This window comes from Lissotriton vulgaris, chromosome 4_1 (assembly GCF_964263255.1).
Source record: "Lissotriton vulgaris chromosome 4_1, aLisVul1.2, whole genome shotgun sequence".
Lineage (NCBI taxonomy): Eukaryota > Metazoa > Chordata > Amphibia > Caudata > Salamandridae > Lissotriton > Lissotriton vulgaris.
Window position 1 is genome coordinate 132795758 of NC_141691.1, and position 16219 is coordinate 132811976.

The 16219-nt window shown below is 42.6% G+C and overlaps 1 protein-coding gene across 2 annotated transcripts in view; it reads right to left on the reverse strand.

Annotated features, from left to right (window-relative positions):
- Positions 1–309: 309 nt before the first annotated feature.
- Positions 310–16219, reverse strand: part of LOC147718470 (ligand of Numb protein X 2-like) — a 177704-nt gene continuing 161794 nt past the window's right edge. For both annotated transcript variants that reach the window (XM_086918393.1, XM_086918394.1), the window contains exons 8-10: positions 11324–11549; positions 7625–7783; positions 310–6033 (exon numbers count right to left, since the gene is read on the reverse strand). In XM_086918393.1, coding sequence (XP_086774519.1) covers positions 5898–6033; positions 7625–7783; positions 11324–11549 — 521 coding nt within the window. In that variant the 3' untranslated portion in view covers positions 310–5897. The remainder of the gene's footprint in view (positions 6034–7624; positions 7784–11323; positions 11550–16219) is intronic.

Sequence of the window (16219 nt, forward strand, 5' to 3'; positions counted from 1 at the left end):
TGTTTTTTCCTCTCTCTGCAGAACACGTAGGAGAAAAAGCCTTGGAGGATAGTTTTTGTGCATGAGGATGTCCCTTCCTACACAAACAAAATCCTGCTTGTAACTCAGGCACCCTTGCAACATGTTGCAAAGTTACCTGCGTTGGCACTAGAGCAGGAATGCACCATATTTTGATAGATACAGGGCATTCCTCTCCTCTCAAGCAGCGTAGCAAGGTGTCTTGCTGAGTTGCATAAAATTATTATGAATATGGCTCGTAATCTTTCAGAGTGATACAAGTACTACACCAAAATTCAAAAGTCCACGCTGTGCACATACAATATTTTTATTTCATTTCTTAAAATGACACTCACATTTAACTGAAACAAGTAAAATAATTAACAGATCAGAAAGGCATCTTTAACAAGAAGCTGGTATGCACACTTGTGAATCAGGACCATGGCGAATTCTTTTGGATTAGAGCTGTATTTTACTCTTTTAGGAGGGTTTAAAAGATCCCTGAAGCCAACATCTGGCACAAAAACAGACAAATAAAACAAAAAAACAGAAATGTACAAAGAATAATACATTTAATGCTTTTTGGGCTCTTACAGCTTTCTTCGCGTATCCAACATAGAGATCAAAAAGCCTAAATAAATTCACATCAGAAAACATCGGGCGATTCAAGCTTCACTAATTACTCACAACAACTTACACTCCTTGGTGCTGGATTCTTTACATCATGGATAACCAACTAAATTTCTTGTTCATTTATGTTCAAATTAAATATATACATTAGTAGTAGTAACTACACTTTCATTTTGTTCATTATATTTAATTTAGGGGTTTCCTCTTTTATAGAAGTAAGTTCATATTTCATCAAGGATCGTCTAGAAAGTTATGTATTTGGGACACAGCAGAAGGCAGCCATAATCGACTCTCTACTCCGCACTGCCGTACCAAAGGGAACCACCCAAGCAAACCAGCTTATATCTTCTACCTGAGCTACTTGCAGCATAGGGTTTGTATACTTTGCACAGAAATAAAAGAAAGACTTGACAGAAATGTGTTGACCTGTAGGAGTCAAGAAAGTAGATGCAAGAGCGGACACAATCTCTGTCAAAGCTGTAAGGCACTTCGGAGGAGTCTCGACAGAGGCTGGTGTAAACTTTTTACAGAAAGTTAGTCCGGGGCCTACCTGAAGCTTTGTTTTTTACACCTCCTAAACTTTCTAGGCAGACCTCATTCTTTTTTTTTATAAACACATTTTTATTCAGTTTACAGAAGAAAAGCACCAGCCGGTCAGCACCGTGTTTCAATAATCGAGGATTACAATCATCAAAACTCGTTACCCAATGTACAGATGTTAATGAAACAAATAGGAGATGGAGACAGTCAGACAAACCTCATTCTTAAAGTGTTATTTTCATAGAAAAAATAGTTATAGTTCTGAAAGCTAATCTAGAAAGGTATCCATTGGCAATACTCCAGTTCAGAGACCATCAGTCATTTGGCACAGCTCTGTGCCCTGGCGACAGGTGGTCGACCCAGGGATCAGGGTCTTCCATGCAAATGACATTACTTTGTGAAGCACTCCTGAACATGTTGCCTATTTACTGGGATTTTGAGATGGTCATCGATTTGGTAGGTTATGAAGGGGCAGTTTGAAAATAAGCACAAACGTGACTGGAGGTTTACAACTGCACACAAAGTATTTAAGATCAGTATAAACATCCAATAGATTGTCCTCACTGGAGAATAAGCAACAGCGGACAACAAGCAACAGACCTGCAGGCAAATCTACGTTTGCATGATATGTGTTTTAGCCCCAACTTTGGCTGCCATGTGTGGTATTATCTACGCATTCTTCAACTGTCGCCCAACTTGTCAGCAATGATACCCTTGGGAATGGATGATCAATTAGTTTGCGGTCAAGCACTCTTCCTGTAGTGTTGAATGGACTGAAGAAAAGCGCTTTCACATCCGGTAGGTGACATCAGGTCCCATGCATGCAGCAACTGTATTACATTAGTGATGTTCCGACTCTTCCTGGTGAGATGGGGTGAAATGCCTGTATCGTTATGACTGCAGGGGCAATACAGGTCCGAAAGCACAAGATGATCTAGAGAAGATGGCCCAGGATCTCACCAGATGATTGCATCTACGCCCTCAATCACAGGCATTGTAATGTAAAACTGGGTAAAAATGTCCTCCCAAAGCTACACCCTCACTTCAGGCAAAGATAAACTACACCGACTGCTCTGGTGCATGAAGTACAGTTCATTGGGCCTCAGACTTCATCCAAAGGGGACCTCACAGCCTAGCCAAATGTAAAATACCAGGAGGAACCCAATTCAGGCAGAAAGCACCCACCTCAAAAATGACTTCAGCAAATAAACTCTAGTTCCTTTAGAGAAAAGGGCGAGGAGGGATCAGTACAGAATCACCACTGAGACAAATCACAGCGAGGGGAAGAAACAGCCCTTCTTATAACAGCATGTAAAGAACTACACTGCTACCACCGCGTGTGCTCACCCATGGGTATTGCTCCAAAGAACCCATCATTGCAATAGGTCAAGTATCTGGAGGTCAAGTATCTGGGGTGTTATAGCCCAGTTCTTTTTCCCATAGGATTACATTTAAAACGATCATTGAGACAGAGAGAAATGGGATAAACCCTCCTTGCCTCCTACTCTCTCTGGCAAATAGCTAGGAGGAAGCAAGCTTTGCTCTCTATTGCCATAGGATCCATGCGAATGAATCAGTAAAATGTATTCAGACTCTCCTCCTGATTAAAACAGTGGCAAATGTACATATATGTCAGGCAACTGAGGAGCTAATAGAAATATAACAGAAAAATGATATTCAGTGAATGCTTAGCATCCAAATTAAAAATCAAGATGCATTTAGTTTCGCAAGCCTGGCACTTGAAGTCAAACTGGAACACCAAACAATTCTGGAAAGATCACGTCTCAAGTAATCCAAAGCAGAGTCACCTGTGTAGACGGTATAAGGTTGACCGACCTACCTACCTTGTCGCCATCTCAGTCTAAACTCAGACATCCTGGACAAGGAAGCAATATCAATTCTTTACGAGATTTAGCTAACATACGACTACTTAAAATGTAAGGCCGGTACCTATGGAGAAAGCTTTGCGCTCAAAATTAATAAAACACATTTTGCAATTTGATGGCCTTTACGGATAAGCCATTTTTATAGGCACTTGGGAGCAGGGCAATAAAAATTAATCCGGTTCCATTCATCTCTGCAACCAAGAGCATTGACTAGGCAGGAGAATGAATTAGTTAAAACAAATAATTTACTTAAAATATTAAAAATAAAAAAAGATAAAAGATTCTCTAGTAGGAGATAGTCCAGTGTTCTATCTTGGGGAGACCATGGGCTACCAATACATTGATTTCATCAGTCCAGAAAGGGTTTCACAGTCTCAATATCTTTATCCATTTCATGGAATTCTGGGTCCCATATTATCTTTTTCAGAAATTAGAGGAAAGGGCCATGCTTCAGAGACAAAGTAAAAAATAAACCATTTTTCTCTGGGAGAAATTAGGTAATTACATGCATTTCAAAAGAATCTACAGTAAAGACCAGCAGCCGCCAGGCATAATGCATCAGAGAGACTGCAATTCAAAGAAATTAGGGCCGTCTTAAAAGACAGAGAACAATTTTACCTTTGCAGAAACCTTCTTAAAGCCTCAAATTTGATACAGGCAACAGGAGGGCCCTGGCCTCACTAATGAGGAGTGATCACTATCAAACAAGTACTCTTCATGTGTGGTTGGTTAGAGACTTGCTCAGGGCTCAGTGCCTTGTCTATGGACTTACCACTGCCCGAGGGTGACTACATCAAATAATTAGGTGGTAAACCAGAAGCACAACGAGCCACGCAACCCAATTCCAACTTGCTTACTCAAACAGTTTACAACACAATTGTCGGGTCTCCGGCACACCGCAAAGCTCCAAATTTTAAATAAATTGCCCTCATGGTTGACATAAATTCCGCTTACTTCTTTAACTAATAATACAAGTCACATTTTACGGACTTGTTCAAAGCTAAGAGTTAAATCTTCAACTTGCAGCTGACGTAAAAAAAAACTTTGATTCAGCGAAGATCATGCAAAAATAATATCTATTGGGTAAGTAAAGATGAACATTTCTACTTTTTTCCACAATCATAGGAGATCTTCCAGGTACCTCTGCAGCTCCAACGGGACTGGGCATACCAAACAAAATAATCATAAAGCAGTAGCTGTGCAACCAAAACACATTATACAATGTAGTTGTTAAAAAAAGCTAGACCCTACATTCGTTCCTATCTAGATTTCTAACGAATCCTTAAATAAAATTATGCATGATTTTAAGAGATATCAAATCAGGGAAACCGCTGCTATATGTTCAAATTTGTGAATCGAAATAAATTATAAAAGGCACATCTTAAATATACAGACATCCTTAAAATGGTAAGCTATTTCTTCTCCTCTGTATAATGAGGCACTCTATGTAATGCCAAAATCAAAATACCTGAGCCACTTGAAGACAAAAAAGGGAAAAGGTATGAAATGATTAGATTTTTAACTATGTGATAGTATTGGGGATTTTACTAAATTTTTGTGAATCTTAACATAGAAATATCTCCCCATAAAGAAACATGCTTAGTTTTTGACAAAAAAGTTATGTTTATCTGGGACAAGATTTTACACCGAAAACCTAACTCTGGAAAACGTCTATTATAATATGTTTACAATGTGTACAGATTTCCAAAGTCAGGGCTGCAATACATGGCGTACAGAATATTAAAAGGCACGCAGGTACCCACTTTAATTTCTTCAAATCATTATTTATCAAAGTAAAAATTCAGGCCACAACAGACACCATTGTGCAAATATCTCACTGGCATTCAAATTCATGTAAAACACCCAATCAGCGGACAAGTACCTGTACATTATAAATATTTCGGTATCATAAAAGGTGTTCCCAATTCTAGTTATTGCTACTTGTTTCTGAATGCCACTCCAGGTATAAAGATCAGGGTTCTGGAAATAGCTTGTTTTGCAATTTGTGTACAATCCTTTGGCTGTGACGTAGTCATAGCGTGAACAAGCCACTCAAACAAACTTGTGCCCGAAAGGCAATCCAGTTCTACTGGTATCCATGAAAAACCTGTTCTGCTCGATTGTGTTGTGCAACTCATGTTTACACGGCGATGAGGCACATGGGGTAACATTGTTCTACCAGCAGTCTGTTTCCCAGGTAGAGTTCACCTGTGTACAACACATTCAAAAGTTTCTGAACTGGATACAGTTCAGCACACACACCGACTGAAAAAAGAGCTACAGCCAGTCAGGCAATTCACAGTTCTCATTCTGCGAAAACAAATTTACAGAAAGAAAGATTAGTATATAGGTTTACTTCTCTCTCAATCAAGTATGCAACAGGTAGTCTACTCAACCCCCTTGGATATTCTGCTAAAAGGCATGGGGGTGCATAAGGCCACTTAAAAAAAAGTACAAAGCCTAGAAGAGACACCCACAAAGCAAGCAAATCATGTTCAATCAGCTGACCAGTGTCAATCCCTAAATCTTGCAGCTCTGTAGAACTACTAACCACAGGCAAAGCAGAGAATGAACCTTTCCATTTTACAGCTCTGGGTGGTAGTTCTTCAGCATGTGTCAGAGTTCATATCTTCACTTAAAAGAATCTTAGATGTTTTCAAAGGCAAGGTACTACTGGAAAGAAGTCTAGACTGAGAAGGATGGCCAGAAAAAGCTACAGAATTCAAGAATTCACAAAAATCCAAGTTTTGAAGGAGGGTGAGCTTCTTTGGTAGTTCGCACACACTACTGGTTTCCACACGATGCTAGTCTAAATGTCTGTACAGTTTCCCGCAGCCTCGCCCATCAGACAAGGCTCCCCGGCCAGGAGACCACCATCAGTGTGACCTTGTTCCTCTGTTCCTTCAGCATGGGGATTAGCTGCGAGTTGCTCATTCCTGTTGCAGATTTTCCATTTACAGCAACTATCTCATCACCACACCTGTTCAGAAGGACCAAAACAAAAATGTTGGCAAAGACGAGCCACAAACAATATATGCTTTTCAAAATCAACTGTGGGTTTTAAGAGGAAGCAGTATAAGACCTCCAGACTTGAATGCGATGTTCTAACAGAAAAACATTGTTCATGATCATGTGTGCTAAAAGCCTGCAACTTTGAAACCAAGAAAGATTGACCTTATCCCGCACATGACATCCTTGCCATAAGCATCTGCTGTAATTATCATTAGGCGGCCGTGAGAGCCAGATATTCCAGACCTTGTGCAGTGTGCCACCTTCAACCCAGATACCTCTTCCCTCCCAGATGCACAGACACCTACAGAAGAAAGTAGCCCAATGCTGCTCGCCTTCCCTACACATCCTCTGTATCCAGCTGCAGGCCCACAGATAAGTGTTTCTGTCAGTGAGAATGTGCATGGGAGGTCCGACAAACTGGAGGGTGGCAGGGTACCCCTTTACCTCGCTGGGGACCTTTGTGTCCTACCTTAGCATGTGCCACATAGTGGACTATGATTCCTGCTTCCTGTCATTCTCTGATTCTTCCCAATCATCCCTCATCTTTCGGACTTCCATGTCCTATTTCTGCCACCCTGCCTTCTCATCTATTCCAATATCTAGATTACCTTTCCAGCACCATACCTGCTAGTCAGACACAAGGGTGACTACCCCACAAAGATCCATCACTGAGTGGTACGATGCTGGCATTTCAGAGCTGACCCTTCAATTCTCTAAGCGCCTTCCTCAATCTGGTCCCAAAGTTCTTTTCTCTTTTATACACCTTGACACTTTGAAGAGACCATAGTGTGGTATAAGTAGGTGTACAATAATCGATGTAAAAGATATTACAGCGCACACTCCATGGATTGTGGCTATAATATATAATATTTAGTTTGTTCCAATGCAACTGGCACAGAATAGCATCAGTATTTCAGTGCTCTCCACTTCTGGGCAGCTGAAGGTATATTGGAATATCCTGCAGTTTGTTGGGATTAAGATGTTGTGGTGGGCCCAGCTTTCTGCACAGAACTCCACAAAACTACTACTTTTGGTGCCAGGTAAAGAAAAGTCTCCTCACTAAGAGTTGTACATGGAGCTTGCTTTCACTAAACAAAGACAACACCCTTGCAGCCAAGCACCCTAAGTGGTATAACATGCTAACCTTGTAGGTAAGCACTTCAAAGCTGCACATAGGTGTGGTAAGCACTATATAAGTGTTACAATATAATACAATAGCACAAACCATCTATGTTGCACAGTACACACTAAAAATGTAGGGGAGGTTCTATATCTTCCTACTACTGTCAAATTCTAAAGGACAGAGTGCTTTTTGGAGAAATGTCAGCCAGCTCCGTCAGGCACGCCTGTGCAGGGCTAGTACTGAAACTAAAATTCTTCTATAGCCCTCTAGGACACTGTGGTCGCACTTCCACACCATCTCTAACACCCATAAACTAACACAAAAACAGATACACAAACAAGAAAATACACACACTCAAACACTACCCACTCAGAGTAGAGAGCCCCATGTGGGAGGCTTAGAATCTTGCAGCTACAACACAGATGGAAACACATACTTGAGCCTCCCATCATAATAGGCGGGAGTTGCAGGCACAATGGTTTTTATGAAGAAGGGCTGGTATCCTTTGTGCTCCTCGAAGCCCCCGACGATGCTGAACCCCCAGCTCTCCGCATTGCTTTTCTGGAGCAAGATTTCTCTGCAGCAGTGGAGTGAGCTAAAAGCAGAAACAAACAAAAACTCCAAGTTCGACATCTGCCATGATAAACCAAAAGACAGATGATGGCACACAAATAAAACTTAAGAGAAAATAACAAAAAAACAAGGATGTAATCATTTTTGGGTCATTTACTTTTCTGGATTGGGGAGTAAGAACATTAATGACGTGTGTTCGTAAAGTCTGAAATGGCCGTCATCACCTGGGACAGCTTTAAAGGATTGAAGATGTGTGGGTTCTCCACTGGTGCAAGTGATTCCACTTGGCGAGGTAATGCATTGACATCATTGCACTGATAGCGGGGATGACTGGTCCTCAGACACGCGAGAGGGAACCTTGTTGGCTTGACTAATATGTGTTGCACTCACAAAAGAAACATGTGAGGTTATAAAAGCGGATATAGAGTGCTGAACATATACTCTGTTTTTGAAGATGGAACTTACTGTAATATAAAGCGTTGCCCTGAAGGGCCCTGAGAATAGGGACGAAACGCGCCGGCTGTTTTACTCTTGGACAGGTCATCTTGTTTTATCAAAACAGTTAAAGACTATATGAATAAAATTGATGGAAAAACAATTTGAATGTGCAAACATTTGGTTATTACACAATGGATAGAATCTTTTGCTGTCTTATGTTCCATTAGGATTGCGTATATATCTAGTATAAAGAGATCTCCTTAGATCTTCTAAATTATGTGCTCCTCAAATTGTGTATTTTAAGGTCCTCAGACACGCCTCTCAGTGAGTCTATAAGGCCAGGAGGACACATGGAGTCCACCACAAGAGTCTTCTGATGGGAGATGTGGAGAGGTGTGGTGCAGCTGACTTCAGGACACAGGGTTCACAGTTCGATCCCAGACTCCGGCGGCAGTTCAGCTCAGCACCATGTGACTCTGGGCAATAGCTCACTTAATTTCCATGACAGCCCCCAGCGCCTGAGACCCGTAAGGGTGAGTAGTTTGCGCTTTACAAATACGGATTTACATTTATTTATTTACATGGGGAAGGCAGTCCAAAAGCAAATCTGGGTGCCAATTTCCCCGTAAGCTCTTCCAGAGTATATACAGGCAGAACAAAGATGGCACAGGGGCCTGCATGTATTCTTTGTTCCCCTTTCAATACTTATAGGTAACCCACACTCCTTTGCCAATTCGTGTGGCGATCATCTGGCACATTTAGGTGGACTTGAACACCCTGAAACACAATTTGTGTTCGCATCATATTTATCCATTCATGGTTAGTACATCGTCTCTCATGAAAAATTGCTCCATTTCAATTCCAAGTACTCTGTGGCAATAAAACATGTTCCACAATTGGACCCAGCCTTGGCAATGGGTCACGTGATATATCGAAGGTTCGCACTGAATATCTTTGTTTGTATTTTACTGAACTGAAACACAGTTGTTGCTCCTTCCTGTAATGTATAAATATGAATTTTCCAAGAGCCAATGAAGAACACACTGAACAATACAAACGGCAGCCAACCTAGTATCTAAATATTCCCTGGTTCCAAAAGGGATGCAAGAGCAAAATAACGTTTAATTAAAAAGAGCACTTGATTTTAAAAGTAACTTACGTGAGTTTGTCTTAAAACTGGCTGCTATCAAAACACATTCAGTTCAAAGTGGTTAGGAGAGCATGCTATTATCACCCCCCGCCCATCGACCCAAAGAGATTACATGTTTTGTCCCCACCACACCCAACCTCTTAGAGGGTCTTCAAAGAAGGATTGATTTAATAGATTCATTATACAGAACTAAAAAATCATCATGGGAATTACTAAACAAATACTCACTTGAATCACTTTTAAAGCTCAGAGTCTTCATTCCTAACAAAATTAGTACCACTAAGGGGGTCATTAGGATGGAGGATTTTCCGCATCCTCCGGGCCGGCGGAAGCCACCGCCGGCCCGGAGGATGCGGAAAATCCTCTGCGGACCCACCAGGACCCACCGCCACATTAGGATGGCTGGTGGGTCATGGTTTAGGTCCGCAGCTTTTCCGCCGCGGCTGGCTTACAACCGCGGCGGAAAAGCACTAAAATGGTGAAGGTGTCTCTTAGACACAGTCAGCCAGATTAGGATGTGCTTGGGAACATGCTTTTCCGCGGCGGCTTTTCCGCCGTGGAAAAGCATGTGTAACTGCACTGCAGGGGCCCATTGCGGGCCCCCTAGGTGTAGTGGGGGGTGCACATGGGGGGTACCTATGGTACCCCCCTGCATTTGCGTGCACAATGCAGCAGGCACCGCGCGGTGCCTGCCGCTTTGTGCACGCAAATGCTGTGCATGCATTTTTAACATTGCTGCGGGTGCAGCTTGAAGCTCCACCCGCAGCAATGTTAAAAATAGAGGATGTGACCGCCACCCTGGCGGTCACATCCTAATCTGCACAGAGGGAACGCCGCAGCCCATGCGGACGTTCCCTCATGCTCTGGGGTCGCCGACGGACTCAAGTCCGTCCGCGATCCTAATGACCCCCTAAATGTATGGGCCACAACATATACATACATACAATGCATACAAACGCAAACAAGTTAAGTGCTCTATTCACATATTATAGAAGGCTCTAGCCACATTTCTAGCACTACTGAATTATTCCTTGCACACATTCATGTGGTACACAATGCTTACCCACCACATACTGTGATGTCTGTTCATAAGTTCCTGTGTCACAGAATGCCTAAGTTACTTTCCACTAATGTAATAATTTGTAGACAGGAGCTGTAGTGTTGATTTTGCAATATAGAAGCCTGGAAGGCATTTCGCTTCTACAAAGAAGAATACTGCTCTGCGACTCTTGGCCCACAGAAGAGCTTCAGATTATATGCAACTTGTATTTTCTATACTTACGATACTACTGAAGGGGCCGGGCAGTAAAATCCATCCCCTGATGTATATACCACTGTGCATGCTAAATGGAGGTTTCGTGACGACGAGGCAGTTTGAACATGACTGCTATGGGGAGTACATGGTAAGCATTAAAGTATAAAGCGTAATGTAACTTCTGTTTGTCCCATTCATTACATTTATGTAATTATCGAAATCCTTAATCAGATTTATCTTTTCATTCTCTCTGGTTTATGCCAGAAAGAATTAAATATTTAAATCTGATTAAGGATTTATTATATTTTTTTTTTAAACAATCTTCCATTACTTTCCCTATTCCAAAGCACATAAGCCACCTTCGGACCCACAAGTAGATAAAGTAGCTTGCATTTGAACCTAATTAGTGAAACACTTATAAGCTTTGTTAAAACAGAAGCAAAGCACATGCAACAATCTGGCTTGAACTTAATCCCAAGCAGTAAAGTGCAAAAACTACTTAAAACCACCCAGTGGTGCTGTCTGCTGGCATGGTCTGTGGTCCAGTTTCTTCAATTGTCAACTTTTCTTTTCATAAGTTTGCCCATTAGTGTCAACACCATTGCGTTTGAGCCCACTGCTGGTGACATTGGCTAGTTCTGTGTGTCCTCACCTAACTCAAGAGACTGGATAATGTAGCCAGTGGCAAGGCCACTGCCTCATTAGGCTCCTCAACGTACCTTGGAAGTGCAAGCCACATGATCCAATAAGGCGACCAAACATTGCCCTTCTCTCGGGATGGTGTAGACGGCTCATCTGAGGATTCAAAGTCTTTCTCTGGCACAGGCAACTCCAGGGCTTTCAGGACTACTGTATGCAAAGCCGCATTTGACTTCAGAGTGGAAACAGCTTCTAAATAACTCAGTTGAGTCAAATCAGTACCATTTATGCTCAGCAGCACATCTCCTGCAAGATAGGAACACAAACAGATCATTGGCTAAAGGACGAGTGCCGTAAACATTAAATGGGCTTCATTCTCCCTTATTTAAGCTTTCACACCCCAGATTTAAAACCTCAAGAAAGTCAGTATTTCTTCACATTCACATAAAGAAAATTGACAAATAAAGCGGGAGGAAAATAAACCAAACACTTGTGGGCCAAAAAAAGCTAGCTAAGTGGCCGGAGAGAAGGGAATGTATGTCTATCTCGTGAAAAAAACAGTATTTATACATGAACACAAAGTAAAATACAGCATACACACAATATGCACAGTCCCCTCAGGTTGGGGCTCTAGTGTTCAATAGGCAGATCCTGGGGTCCCACTTCCCTCTCACTTATGGTAGCGGTTATTCCCCGTTTACTATAGGCAACATTCAGGTTAAGCCCCACTAGTAGCCTAAGTTTTGGGAACCCCACCCTGACTCTTTCAAAGTCAAAAGTGTTCCAGCACTCCAAGCGCTATGCAGCAGAACAGATTCCCCTGGGGTCCCCCAGCCCTATGATCAGTCCTACCCGCTCCTGCAGAAGTTGTGCGACCAGAGCCTCTGGGAGAGTTTACCTGCGGACGTCAGAGAGCTGCAGTGGCTGCTGTTGGTGAATAGCACTCGTGGCTCTGCAGGGGAAGCGGCTCGGCATCTACAGTGCTTCCTCTGGTGAGACCGTGAGTGCCTCTGACCCTATTTACAGGTGGCGGGGTTGAATCCTGCAGTTCCAATCATCAGTCAGGGGCTCGGGCGCATACAGGTCACTATGGTGCCTCATGTCAACAACGGCTTAAACCAGGGAATGATCCTCGTCCTTTCTGGTGGGGTCACCAAACTATTTTCACACACGGGCTAAAGCCCAATCAGCATGGCAGTAATCTTTAAGGCAGCCCTGTCTGGTATACAGAGTCCCAGACCTCACTCAGCACGTGGGCTATGGCAGATTGGCTCTGCAGTAATGGCAACCACGGCTAAGTTCATAATGGCGCTTCTGGTATATGAGGTTGCCGACTTAAATCTCCACATGGGCGATGACCCGATCAGTGCAGCAGCCATCTCCTCACACCTCGCTACAGGGATCAATTCACTAGGATCCCCCACTGGACCTAGCTCCCTACAGCGTTCTCCTCTGCTTCACAAGCACATTGGTCTCAACAAGCAGGCAGGCACTTGTGCCTTTGGTTTACTCGGGTGATGACTCATCACCTAAATGGGAGATTGGCAGACCTCCGCCCCCAGTCCTGGTCACAGGCAGAAGTCTTGCAGAGCGTCTCCGGTCAAAGCCCGACAAGCTGCTTGACAGTTGACCATTTTGTGGGCCAGGAGCTCGCCTTCTTCTAGTCCATTTTCAGACACCAAATGGGATTTCGGGTCGGAGCCGTTGAAGTTTCTGCTGGAGGTTTGCTTCCTTTTTAAGTGCCCTCTCCTCTGCTCTGCCCTTGCACCAGAAAGCATTCTGTCACAGCAGAAGTGACTCCAAATATGATAGTCCACAGCACAGGCCACAGGAGTGACTTCCTCTGCAGTCTAATGGTGTCCTGGCTATGGGTGTGCTGACATTCATCAGAGATGGTGAGCTTGTCAGCAAGATAATCTGGGTGCTGGTTGCGATAGCTCTGTAAATAATGCGGCTGGTTTTAAAGATGGTGTGGACTGGCAAAGGGATAATAAAGTAGAAGTGGCTAGAATCAAGTAGCCAAGTAGTCCAAATGGCTAGATAACCAAGTAGAGGTGGCTAGATAACCAAGTAGAGGTGGCTAGATAACCAAGTAGAGGTGGCTAGATTAACCACTTCACCTTGGTTAGATAATCAAGGTGAAGTGGATAGATAACCAACGATGGGCAACTGGAACAGTTAATTTCTGAACCAGACTTTGGGGAAAATATATTTTTTTAAACTTTATTTAGTTTAGAAATAAGCAGCAAGGCTGAGTCTCAGTCCTCAAACAGGACCATGCAACACCTGCCTTGAAAGCTCTGATCAGGCTTCTGTAGAAACGAGTCACATTCAAGGTCCTCTGTCCAATGCACAAAGTTACTGCAATAAATGTCTGGATACTTCCAGACAGTAGCAACAATCTATGGTCATCATTCGAAGGGGAAGTAGATATCGAATTGGTTAGCAAGAGGAGGATTTCAAGCGGAGACACCAATCAGGATTACAACTTTTCAGGAAAACCTTGACTCAATGCAGTTTTTCACCTGCATAGTTTACCAGGAATAACCTGGCAAACTATATGGGTGATTAACAACCCAAAAGGAAAAATTACAGAGGAAATGTGGTGCGTTGAACTCTGATTCTGAACGTAATTACCCATTTCTCATGCTACAACTCTGAGTTACTGATATCTGTGGTATCTGTAATACTAAATGTTAAAACACTATTAGTAGTGCAGAGAGCTTTTGAATGAGGGCCTATGTGCTAACCAAAATCCAGAGATTTACATAGGCCTGCATTATCACGCAACCTAAAGTCACATTATTTAAATAGAGCCCAAGGGCTTACGCTAGCACTCCCAAGAGAGCTAAACCAAATCTCCTTCGGTTGAGGAAATACCTTAAATAAATAGGGAGTGCAACGCGATAAGGAATTGCTACCTCCCTCTGCTGACACCCACCATCATTCCACCCCGAACAGGATCACCTAATATTTTGAACCAACTATTTACTGTAGTCGCTGATTGAACCCAGAAGGGTACACCGGAAGGACAGCAACCTGTTAACCTACATTCCAGTCACAGGTCAATTTGTTCTCTGGTAAATTGAAACTGGGATCCCATCTGAGCTAGAACAAATAGTAGTGGTCATTATTAACTGGCAGCTCATTGTCTAACTCAGTGTTGGGATAAGAGAATAGTAATTACTAGCCATGTCTGAGCCAGAGGCAAATCTTGATCTCATGCCTGTTTATGGAAATTGCTGACCCAGTCTATTAAAATCAGAGTTTTATTTTGCACTCAAGAAACAGATAAAGTCCTTTTTCAGAACTCATGCAGCCCTGGGGTCGTAGTGCTATCTGATAGGATGATTCCAATCTTTTTAGACATATAACTATTTGCGTTTCATACTTTTTAAAATATAACTAACTACAGTCAAATCTCCAAGTATCATTGAAAAGGCGGAGAAGGTGTGCGTGAGTGAGAGAGTTATGCCTGCCATGCGCTGCTTCGATGTCTGCTTCCATAGCGAAGCCGGACAAGGCCCCCAGCAACTGAAGCTGCTACAGAAGCTGGCAAACCTCTGGCAGAGGGTACACTCATCCATGGGCCGAAGTTTACAGAACTTGACGTGTGAAGAAAGCTGATGAAGCCATATAGTCTCTAAAGCTCCCCTCACATAGTGAAATGAGCCACCGAGCCACCTGGGAACAACCCTATGACAGCAGGGTGTGCACTACCAGCCTTTGAGAACGGTAATTTACACTTTGAATTATATCTTGGATGTATTCTTAAACATGGCAACATCTGGAGAAGATACTGACTTTGTTAATAAGATAAGATGACCACCATCCTTTGTACCAGAATGAACAAAACCTCACTGTCAAGCTGCAGCCAACATGGCTCAGAGGAGGCATCACAAAACCCAGCTGTTTGACAAAACCTACAAATTTAATGGCAAGCCCAAGAGTTCTGATATACTTCTACTAAAATACTTCTCAGTTTCCGGTATTTAAACTCAAAATATTCTGCAATTCAATTAGTTTCTACACACCTCGTCAATAGGTCCTCTTCTATAATAAGCTCTGGGAAAACAGCACTTCAAGATAATAATCAATAAGATATTGGAACCAAGCAACTTGTTTGTGCACCAATAAATGCAACCACTGCGTTTGCTGGTCTGTCATTTAATACCCCTGATTGGAATAAGCTTTGTGCAGCAATCTACGCAATTACCTGAAGCTTCACACATACGGCCATAGAAAATAATCCATTGTCAGAATTTGGCCCTGCTTTTAAAGGAGGCCAGCAAGATTTCCAGTCCGCACAAAGTCTTGAAGGAAATACTGCAGACAACATTGCAAGAGACTAGAGAAATGAAGACAATACAAGTGCAAGCCATGCTGCAGATGCGAGAACTTCTTAACCTTGATCAAAAATGTGCCCAAATCATTGACAGAATAGAGGAACTGGAGCAAAGCATTTTTATAACTTGTAGATCAGAAGATCTAGCTTCGAGAACGTTGCAATAATTATGAGAAAGAGATAATTCATCTCTGGAACAAATAGAGGGAACTTGAAACTCCTTCCTGCTTACCTATTCTTCGGTTTCTCGGCATCCCCTAAAGCAGAGGTCTTCAAACTTTTTGATGCCGAGACCCCCTTGTAAAACCTTTTTAGGGGTAAGGACCCCCTTCCGACAAAAGTTTCTAGAAACTTGTACTCCTCATCATCATCTTTTGACAACCATAAATGCACCTGTTAGACCTCATCACATCCATCCATCATTCATCCACCCACACTTTCACACATACATACATCCTTTCATCCTTCCATCCATCCATCCTTCATCCATCCACCCTTTCATCTTTCCATCCATACATCCATCCATCCTTTACCCATCCACCCTTCCATCCATCCACCCATCATTCATCCATGCAACCTTTTATCCATCCATACATCCATCCACCCTTTCATCCTCCCATCCATACATCCA